At 45.5% G+C, this 11515-nt stretch overlaps 1 protein-coding gene across 1 annotated transcript; it reads right to left on the reverse strand.

Annotated features, from left to right (window-relative positions):
• Window positions 1-1683: 1683 nt before the first annotated feature.
• LOC141419546 (synaptonemal complex protein 3-like) lies at window positions 1684-9088 on the reverse strand. The gene is made up of 8 exons (XM_074062462.1): window positions 8955-9088; window positions 8332-8401; window positions 8127-8161; window positions 6729-6846; window positions 5652-5751; window positions 4201-4299; window positions 2133-2237; window positions 1684-2001 (listed from the first exon to the last, which is right to left on the reverse strand). Exons 1-8 carry the CDS (start codon window positions 9040-9042, stop codon window positions 1948-1950), a joined length of 669 nt encoding a protein of 222 aa, XP_073918563.1. The 5' UTR covers window positions 9043-9088; the 3' UTR covers window positions 1684-1947.
• Window positions 9089-11515: the final 2427 nt, after the last annotated feature.

Consider the following 11515-nt stretch of genomic DNA (forward strand, 5'->3'; position numbering starts at 1 on the left):
CCTGTAGTGAGGACCTGGGCAGCAAGTAATGTGAGAGGGAATGAGGCCAAGGACTTCAGGGCTATCCTCGAAGGCTTCAGAGGCCCTGGCAGGTGGCCACCTGTGTAGACAGTGAGATTGATACCAACTGTTGTACAATGATGACAATAAAACCGACCTCTTATGAGGAGATGCTTGTGTGTTTGTGTGCCTTCTGAGGATGGGGAGGGAGCAGGACACAGAAGACAAGTTGGGGATCCACATCCCCAGTCCCTCCTCGATCATTCTTATAATCTTCTTAATTGTTTGAGATTTCATCCATTTTGTTGGGATTGTGTAATATTAAAAAGCTTTTGCACAGCAAAGGAAATGATCACCAGAATCGAGACACAACCTACTTACTGGGAGGAAATCTTTGCCAGGTACCCATTGGATAAAGGATTGATATTCAGAATATATAAAGAGCTCCAAAATTTTATTTTTGCTGGTACGGGGGTTTGAACTCGGGGCCTCATACTTGTTAGGCAGGTGCTCTATCACGAGCCACCCCACAAGCCCTGTTTTGTGTTGGGTATTTTCGAGATAGGGTCTCGCAAACTATTTGCCTGGGCTGGCTTCGAAGAGTGATCCTCCTGATCCCTGCCTCCTGAGTAGACAGGATTACAGGTGTGAGCCACCAGCACCCTGCAAGAGCTCCAAAAAGTAAACACTAAAAATAAATAATCCAAGTGATAAATGTGCAAATGAATTGAACAGACCATTCTCAATGAAAATGACACTGAGATTCCAGCTCACCCAATCAGACCGGCAACCAGCAAGGCAACAAACAACAACAAATGCTGTCGAGGATGCAGAGAAAAAGGAACCCTTATTCACTGTTGGACGGAATGCAAACTAGCGCTGCCACTGTGGAAATTAGTATGGAGGTTCCTCTAAAAACAGAATTAAGATATGATCCTGCTGTACCACTGCTGGGCAGATAAGTGAAGGAATGTAAGTCAGCATACAATAGAGACATCTACACACTCAGGTTTATAGCGGCAGTATTCACAAGTAGCCAAACTGTGGAAGCAGCCTAGGTGCTCATCAACTGATGAACGCATGAAGAAAATATTCTCTATATACGTACACACACACAGGAGTATTACTCGGCCACAAAGAATTGACTTATGCCATTTGCAGGAAAATGGATGGAACTGGAGGTCATCATGTAAAGCAAAATAAGCCAGACTGAGAGAGACAAGCATTGCATGTTTGCAATCATATGCAGAATGTAGATGTAAACAAACAAACAAAACACCACCAAAAGAACTGCATGAGTGTAAAACTCTAAACTGTTTGGGGACAGGTATCAGTGGGATGGAGAAAGAGAGGGGGTATAAATATGCTTGAAGTGCTTTATATTCACATATGAAAATGGAATAATTCAACGTGTTGAAATGGTTTAAAATAGGGGGTCAAAATAATATTACAGGAGGTGATCCTGATAAAGGCACATTATAGACATGTATGGAAATATCACAATGAAACCGCTGGATAACTGTAACTTAGTGAGTTTTCACGTAGGTATGTACATAAAATAGATTGTGTCTTTGCTTTTCTTCACAAGAGACAATGCAACCCTCCATGTTGTGCTTTCTAACTTTGGAGAGTGATGCTGACACACTAAGACCAAACATAAAATTAAATCATCTTTATTGCCAAGAGTTAATTGGCAGCATTAAGGAGAAAAGGTCACCATTATTACCAAAGGCGTGCAAGGTTCTTACATACAGCTTTGGAATTGCTGCTGCCACATCACTGCTTAGGTTACATTTGGGTTTTAACTATTGGGATCTGGCACTGAAGAAACAAGTGAACAAAGAAGATGCAGTCACTTCAGTTGCAATCTTCAAGCCACATTAGATTCATGCAGCTAACTTTATGACGGTATCCTATCACTTAGGCTGTGCTTCTTTCTTCAAGGTGTTATAAGAATGAAAGGCCTAGAAGATATTTTAAAGCACCAGTCATCTCCTTCCGCTGTTGCAACATGAAAAGAGATGTTAAATGAACTATTAATACTTAGGTAAACATAACACATATTTCTTCAAGTAAAAGAGTCAATGCTCAAATCAATCCTTAGATATCAATTCTAAAGGTACACTACTTACAGCTTCCATGATAAGTTTTTCTCCCAGGGCATCCATTTCTTTTCTAAGTGCATTTAGTTCACTGGTAAGAACACCTTTATGATGTTCCTCTAGGTCCTCAAGGCTCTAAAATAAAAAGCCATGCTCAGTTAGAAACCAGCACTTTTCACTTCATTTTATGGACATGAACACCTACACTTAAAAGGAGTTAGAGATTAAAATTCAAGTGTGTTGTTATTTATTCCAAACAAAAAAATATCCCATGTACTACAAGAAGATCAATAAACACACTAAAGGAACCCAGAAATGTGTGACTGGGCCAAATATTGTCATAAAGGGAGACAAAACTTTGTTCAAACAGGACAAGGAACTTTGTAACGTCAAGATGGAACAAATAAAGAAAACGAGGGTAAAGTTGTTTATGAATAAATGCCATCATTTTGAAATCCACTATTCAACTTTCAGAGTTCAAAGTATTCTAGGAAGCAAAGCATGATAGGCATGGGAGTTACTTCAGGGAAACCTGTCAACCTGGAGGGATGGGAGGAAAGAAAGGATGGAGCAAATGAAGCTTTAAAGGGGGTGAATTGATGGGGGTGGTGGGAGAGGTAGATATCTGAATCTGTAAGAATTTAGAATGGGAAGCCACTGACAGTCTTGGACCGTGTGTTAGGAAGATAATATTGCAGACCGTGAAAGGACAGATTAGAGAAGAATGACCTAGGATAAAAGCTTAATAGCACAGGCAAGGAATGATGAGGTCCTGAACTAGGGCAGCACCAGTGAGAATTTAGGCAAGTACTTTACCACTTGAGCCACGCCCCCAGCCCAAGAGAATTTAAAGACAGTGATGAGAGGACAACTGCAGAGGTGAGAATTTCAGGGCCCACTGATAACTGAATGGGAAGGATCATGACATGCAGCCCTCTAAATAACAGCAAAGCCATACCTCAAGCGGTAACATTTAGCAGTAACTTTTAAAAGTCCTCTCTCATACCTGCATGTTAATTAATAAATGGTTCTCAGGGAGGATTAAAACAATAGGCCCGCTATGCAGAAGCACTTAAAATTAACCGTTTTCCATATAAGTGTGTCTCTGTGTATCGAGCATTCTGAATGCACAGAATGACTACTTTTCCTTTTTTTAATTTTTAGCAATCATGAATGACACAAGGGAGTTGTGTAGTGGAAACTATATAGATGGACATCGTGTACTTTGAAAAGTAGGTTGTTTCCGACCATCCCAATGAATTTGGAAGAGTGAAATTTTAACATGAACTGTGAACAAGACATATAAAATGCCTCCAAGAAGCAGCAGAAACAGAAGAGGAGGAGGATGGGAGAAAGAGGAGTAGTGGTACTGTACAGCATGTAATTGAATTCTAAGCACACACCTGCACAGCGTGTAGGTCAACATGTCTGAAAACAAGTTGCTGAGATGCACATACAACAATGGAGCAGTCTCAAGTCTCCATGCTGGCTTTTTTCCCTCTTATATGTCTGCGCCCTTTATTAAGTGGCCATATAAGCCAATCTGTTGTCCATTCAATAAGACAAAAAGCAAATGTGCCATGAAATACACAGGAAATCAAGGAAATATAGACTTCCTACTTTCACCTGCCGCTACTGTGCTGAAAAATGGATTATAGAACAAAGAGCTATGATGAAGCTGTGGATAAAGTTTCAGTTTCCTGCAGGACATGCCTATCTCTGGGTAAAAGGACCAATTTACCAATTCCCGTTTTGAATAATAGCGACCACCACGAGTGAATCCTAAAAGTAAAATTTCATCTCGTAGTTAGGTCAAACTGGAACAAGGATACCATATGGAAAATGCTGAAGAATTTTAGAGGTATAAGAACAATTTTGTTTAACATAAGTATGGAGAGAAAATCAGTTTTTTCACCTTTAAAATATACAGGGTATGATTTTTAAGGTGCTTTTTATAATTTATTCACTTATTTTTTGGCAGTACTAGGGTTTGAGTTCAGGTCCTTGCACTTACTAGGCAGGCTTTCTACCACCTGAGCCACTTTCACATCCACAGTATGTTTTCTAAGAATACAGAGTGTTACCAAATACAACAGACCTGCATGTACTGTCCATATAACTTTTCAAAGGCCCTCTTTTTCCTGTTATGAACACTTAGAGACAGAAAAAAAGCCTTGCGTTGCTGTAGAAATATCTTCTGCAAGTATAAAAAGAAAACCATGGAATAACAATCTGGGAAAAAATTAAAGCTTACAAAAAATCATTGCATATTAAATTTAAACATAATAGCTCGAAAAGAACATTTTTAATATTTTTTTGTTTAACAGACACTATGCCCAAGTTTATATAACTTGCATTTGCCAACACTGTAACAGAAACTATATAATCACCCAGTCTCCTATTCATTTAATAGGAAAGTGTCCTTCTTGACAATATTCACAACATACACCTTAGCTCTTGAACAACTGACAAGTCGCACATCTGCTGCCTCCAAGAATGCTGGACTTTCTATCTGTTCCTCCACCACTGACCTCAATATAATACCATAGATCATTAGCCGCTGTCTTGTGGAAGAACCCGCTCCATTCTGTCATTCCCAAGAACTTTGGAATCTACGTAACAGTTTAATAGCAAGGTCTCCTACAAGAATCCTATTTCAGAAATCATCCTGAAGCAATTTAAATACACTTATCGAAGGGCGACTCACTTGATGCTCAAAACAACTCCATGAGGGAGGTAGGGACTCTCAGTGTGTCCCCTTTCACTGAGATTGAAACAGAGGTGTACAACAATTAAACTTGCCTATGGCTTCACAACTAACAAAGGTCAAAACAAAGTTGGATGCCAAACTAGGGGTTCCCGAGTCTTGGCACCTGACACTGTAGTGTGTACTGTTTCTTCATTTTTCTCAGTGTCCAGCCACTACTTCCCTGCCTTTGCACGTCACTCTCTTCAGTACTGCAGCTCAGTAGTCTAACATCCCTTGAATGGAGCACTTGTCACTGCCCAGTACCCCAGTCCTATGTCCTCCTCACTTTCTGAGCCCCAGTTTCAATTACACTATAGTCAGTCAACAGACTTGGCTTGCATATATACCCTGCCCCCTTGTCCCTCTGTCCTGCTTGTTCAAACCACAACCTCTCAGACCCAGCCCTCCACCTGCTCTGCCACAACCATGCTGAATGCTCTCACTTTACATTCATGACCACTAAGTCATAAAGCTAGGCTTGACACTAACACTGCTAGCCCATACTCCACTGGGCCAATCTCAGCAAACAAGCCAGTGCCTTCTCCTCTGCCCTAAAGGCAGCACCCACTCTGATCCCTACCCTTACTTCTAACCGAGGATGGGAGAACGACCTTGCCATCGCACTGAGAAAGCAAAGCAACCCAAACAGGACGTCCCGTGTCCCATCACCACATCTTCCACCCGCCTCTGTCCACATAGGCCCATGTCCTCTACCTTCTCTCCCGGAGGTCTGCATGAACTATTGCTACGGGGGACTAATAGATTAGTGAAGTATAAAGCTAAATAAGCCGGATACCGACAGCTAGTTTTTCTCCTTGTTCATAGACTTTCTTCACATCTTGATCCAACAACTGAATCAAAATCTTCAGCTGATCCAAGAAGTCCTTACAAAGCTTCTGACTGTAAAAGATGACAATAAACACTGGGATGTTCCAAAACAATAAGGAGAATGGAAAACACATTCAAGGCACAGTTGATTTGCCGTGATTCATACTGCCAATGGAGGAGGGGAAAAGCTGAGCAAGCAAAATCTCCTGAGGATGGTGAACCGCACTCGATGCATTTACATATTATTTATGATACAAGATTGACCTTTTTCTACAATGTTGAATACAGTTAACTACTACAGGACTAATGGTTTCAGACATTCAACTTTAATGCAGCAAGCACATTCATGGCATGAGTACAGATTTCCTGTTAAGCAGGTTCGACCGTAATGTGAAAGGACAAAAAGGTCCTCTTTGTCGACCCCTAGCAAATACAACTCAATTCAATTATGATGTCAGGATATAGGACAAAAGCAATTATTTCCTATAGAAAAATCAAGGCAGAGCCAGGTGTGCTGGTGTGTGCCTCTAATCCAAGCTACACAGTGAGCAGAGATGAGAGGATCTCAATTCAGGGCCAGCCTGGGCAAAAAGTAAGCAAGCCCTTACTTCAAACAAACAAGCCAGGCTTGGTGATGCATACCTAGAATCCCAGCTATTTGGAGGTGGAGATAGGAGGATCACGTTCTGAGGCTGGCCCTGAGAACAAGCTAGATCCTACCTGAAAAATAAACCAAACCGAGAGAGAGAGAGAAAGAGAGAGAGAGAGAGAAAGAGAGAGAGAGAGAGAGAGAGAGAGAGAGAGAAGAAAATCTGAGGGTGGGGGAAAAGTGGTACAGCACTTGCCTAGCAAGCTCAAGGCTCTGCGTTCAAACCCCAGTACCGCCAAAGGGGGATGGAGGAGATCAAAATAAAAATCAACCCAGATATGTTTCCCAATAGTGGTTCCAACAAATAGAAGCCACAGCTATTTCTTAAAGTAGCATGTACACATGAACGGCACAAACAAATGCTACAAAGTATCTCATTCCAAAGTACTAACAAGCACACCTTCGCTCATGCTGGGTTGTCAGGCCATGGTCAATTATCTGCTGAATGGTATTGATAGAAGCATTGACTTGCATTTCGATACACTTTCTCTTTTTGATAAACAACTTCTCAAGGTCCTCTACATTGAAAGAATATCTGCATTAGCACTGATTGTCAACTCAGTAAGGTTAACGCTGGCTCAGCAGTATTGCAAAGACCCTTAGTATTAGCAAATAGCCATTCTTTCCAAAATCGAGAGTATTTGCTTCCTTTCTTTCTGTGAAAATTTATAGTGGCTACTACCTCAATTGGACATTTTCTCTTTGTAGCTCAATTTGTATTCCTTAGATGTAAAACATAGCTAAGGAAAAAAAGATTTCTATTGACCAAAACTTACAAACAGGGTCTCAAAGCAGCACTTAATTTCTTTATGAGAAAGCATTTCCAGTGGCATATTGTTTACAAGCATACAAAGTATCCTCCAATTTGAGAAGGACACCTTTAGAGTGGTTACTGTTGGACAGCTTTAGGTAAACCTCAAAGTCAACCCAAAGGCACAAAGATAATTGCACGGCAAGATAACAAAACTGCATCTCAGTGAGGCTTCTAAATAAATCTGACAACAAGAAAAAGACCGTGAATAGTTTAAGACGAATCTGTTCAATTTCAAAACGCTGAGTAGCCTTAAGACAGAAAATAATCAAAATTGGCTCTGAGTCTTTGTTCAGCGTTTGACCTTTCACACAGTTAGTGTAACTATTATCTGAGGTACCAATTTAAAACTTGGGTTCGATTGTGATCATACAACACCCCCATGCTAACAATGTTGACGTTAGTTCACCACCACATGCTATTTGTGTAATTTCAACAAGGAGACTGTTAGAGGATTCGGTCGGACTGCCCCACCCCACAGAAAAAAACAAGACAGGCATACAAAATAACTGAAATGAAAATACAAAAGTCTGATATTGCAAAAAGACCTATCACTTACTATGCAACAAAACCTGGCATACAGAGCATTTCATCCAATTTTCTCCTAACATTTCACAGTGTATAAAATAAAAGCATTATTCTTACCTCACCATTGTTCAATAAGTACCAATTTGAGTATATAAGTTAGAAAATCTCAGCCAGGTGTGGTGGTGCCCTGCTGTGATCCCAGTGCTTGGGAGGCTGAGGAGGGAGGATCGATCGGGAGGCTGAGGCTAGCCTTGGCTACATGACAAGACCCTGCCTCAAAAAGAATATGCAACAAAAAAAACCTGTAAAACCGAGTAATAAATACTCACACAACACCCTGCGTATTTGAACAAGCCATTTAACACATTTCTGCAGTCCAGTGATTAACACTTCCTGGTATCAAATAGTTCTTTGGCCTGAAACAATTTCCTTAAACTACAGCTGTCTCCGAAAACATACCTTGAAAGCTTTGCAACATTTTCTCTAATTCGATCCTGTGAAGAAATCACATGAGCTTGTAGTTAAATGTCGGAAAAACACCGTGCTTGGTTTGGAAGAAGGGTCATATTCCAAGTGTAAGTTTACAAGAATAGCGTTAGGCGAGCAGAAGTCAACTTTTCTACAGCACTTCATCAGCAGGCAAAAATCACTTTAAACACCATACCCCAGATCTCGGTCATCTGGTTCTAACAAAGAACTGTCCTCCCCACTGCTAGCAGTTCCTGGGTTGTTTGCTGCATGGACAAGGAGAAAGAAGAGAACCGTTTACAAATCAAGTGTGCTCTTTTGATCAGCATCTGCCACGGAGGAGTGTCCTCATTATGGGGTTTCTTGGGCTCTTTCTTTGCCAGAGTTTTCAAAGCAGGAATAAATATATGGATGGAATCAGTCGTGTGGAGGACAGATGAAATTAGGCCAGGGCCTGGGAACATCTTCTGGAGGCATTTGTGCAGTGAGCCTGAATTTCAGGGTGAAAGCCATGGTAAACCATGTCCCCCTTCCTATGAGACCTGTTGGAGGTGAGGACTGCACAGGCCCAGAGGAGCTGCCTCATGAGCTCTGTGCTGGTGCCACACATGGGCTGGGAACAGCCAAGGGGAAACCTACTGGCCACAAGCAGGCATGAGAAACAAAAGGCCTGGAATCCCAAGCAAGGACCCTGGACGTAAGCTGCCCTCCTGTTCCCCCTGCTCAGAGATGAGCCAGACCTTCGTCCCCTGGGGGTGCGTGTGGGGGTGGGGGTGGGGGGAGACTAGAGTCCCAAGCCCCAGGCCAGGCAGTTTTTACCTGGGCTCTGGACTTCAGGTGCCGGCAGGTGCTGAACCTGCCTCAGGGCCCTGGCAGTCGTCCCCTTGACCTTCCTTGTGGGCGCCATGGCTGTGGTCTTCCAGTACTGGTCGGTCTTGGGAGCTCAAAGCCACAGTAAAGAAAGGCGGGTGCGGTGGAGGGATAGCTGGAGGTGTGGAGTGAGGGAGGGTTAAATGAGAGCCCTGGGGAAGGAAGGGGTGGCCGGTTCCACCTGGTGGGGTGAGATGAGGGCAGCGGTGTAGCGGGGGCACGGGAGCAGGGAGGGGCAGGGAGGAGGGTGCCAGTGTCCAGTCCTGTGTCTCCAGGACTGGATGCGCAGCTTCCAGTGCCCTGCAGGTCTCAGCCCCAGTCCCCTCTGCTCCTCCCCCTGTGGTGGGACAAAGTGGGCCACGCCCCTCGGTCCCCAAAGTGACCCCGTGGTGGGGGCTGGTCCCGCGGACCCATTGGCAGCCAGCCAGCCGGACAGATGACAGACCACCGGGGGGTGTGGGGAGGGGGCGGGAGAAGGGGGGCGGAGGCCGGCACAGCAACTATGAGCCGTGGCCAGGGGGAAATGATCCCATCCACACCTTGTCTGGGCACTCAGGCCCAGCACGCAGGTGTCCCGGTGCCGACGCCCCGCTCTGCCCCACACGGCCCCACCCGGCCCGGCCCACTCCCGTCCCACCCCCACCCCCACCCCCACCCCCACGGCCCGCCCAGACCCTCCGAGACCAGGCCTTCTGTCCGCCCAGACCTGGACTGCCGACGCCCTCAGGGGCCTCGCCAGTCCCACGCCTAGACGAGGCCCAGGGACATCGCCTCACAGGCCAGCCTGGGCTTTCCTTGAGCTCCACATCCGCAAAACCGTGTCGTCCACCCCGCTTCCCCACCGCTTGTGCCTACCCAGAGCAGAGAACCCGGCCGCCACCCACCACCCACCACGGCGTCCCCGCGTCCCTGCCACCACGATGCTCCCTCGAAGGCCGAGGTCTCCTCAGTCCCAGGCTGCCGCGCTGCACACGGTACCAGCCTGCTTGGAGGCCTGGAGGGCGCAGGCGCAGGCGCGAGCGCCTTGCTGATTGGCTGGCGCCGTGCACGTGCACAAGGCGGGGCCTCGCGGGGCCACGCCCCCGGCAGCTGAGCACTAGGGTGGAGACAAGCAGAGTCAAGGCCTGACCAGCCCAGCTCTTGCTGGGGACTTGGCAGCGCTCCTCAGCCTGGCAGGCGACCCAAGGACACGGAGCAGGGGATCGGCCAGCCCTGGACCCCGTACCCTGTCAGGGAAGGAAGGACAAGTGGACAGCGCCTGCCATCTCCTCTCTCTCGCCTCCTTCGACCCACCCTTCCCTGCAGAGGAACTGCCCTCCCATGGATCCTGCTCTGGTGTCTCACGTGTCCCCTCCCTTTGGCCGGCAGGTGGCAGCACTCCTGCCGGAATCCCTCAGGTCCCGCCTGCCCTGTCCATGCCGTCGTGTGCCACCCGCTATTCTGCCACCTCTGCCTCAGTTTGACCTTCTGTCCCTACCAGACCCGGTGCTGCTGCAGGTAGCACATTGCTCCAGTGTTCCCTGCGCCGTCCTGTATATGCTTACCCCTGTGGCTACTTCGCAGGATCTGCGTTCATCTTGATCCCTGTCCTGGCACTTCTTTCCTAGTTCGAGCCTTCTCCCCAGTGACGCTATCCACTTCTAACCTCTGGCTCCCGTGTCAAGGGTTTCACAGAGTACCAAGGGGTGGAATTGCTACAGCACAGGCTGGGAATATTCTGTGACGCCCAGATGCTTCGCATTTATATCCCGCCGGCAGGTGGACGTCGCCCTGTTGCACAGACTCACCAACACGTGCCCTACATGGTGATGGTTACTAAAGGTGGCATTTTCTAAGAGATGCAAAATGATAGCTCTTTTGTGGCTCTTTCTGCATCTGCCCCGTCGCTAACAAGATACATTGAGCTGGTTTTCATGCTTGTTGACCCCCATTTGTTGCCTTTCCTTCTACATTAAAATACCTGGCTGTTTTTCAATTTGAGAAGGTGTATTCCTTTCAGATTTGGAGACGTGCTTTAAAGACTGTGATATGAATCTTTATGTCTGTGTTTTCCTGGACTTTGCTTTTAAAAGTGTGTCTTTAATCTGTGATCATAAATTATCTGCATTTTCTATTGAGGGGTTTGGGGCTTGATTTTGCATTCTCAATTCTGTGTTCATCTACAAAGTGCTTTTTGTGTCATGTAGACATCCAGATGCCATTTTTCTTTCCCTTGTGGAAATTCAAATTTCCCCATCCTCTTTAGTCGAATAATGTATACCTTCCCACCATCAGGTCACTAGCTAAAAAGAAAAAAAATAGAGTCCCCATTGACTGGAAATGCTATAGCCTGGGTTTCCGTGTGTTGTGCAGTCTGCTTCTGGACTGTCTCTCAGGATCCCTTGCTCTGTCTATTTCCATGCCAGAACCACAACGTTTGAATTAGGGAGGCTTTGGAGTATGCTGTGACATCTGGTAGGACTTTTCTCCCTCTGAGCTGTTCCATGTGTCCCCCGGTCAGGTGAGCAGAG

Source organism: Castor canadensis, chromosome X (assembly GCF_047511655.1).
Source record: "Castor canadensis chromosome X, mCasCan1.hap1v2, whole genome shotgun sequence".
NCBI lineage: Eukaryota > Metazoa > Chordata > Mammalia > Rodentia > Castoridae > Castor > Castor canadensis.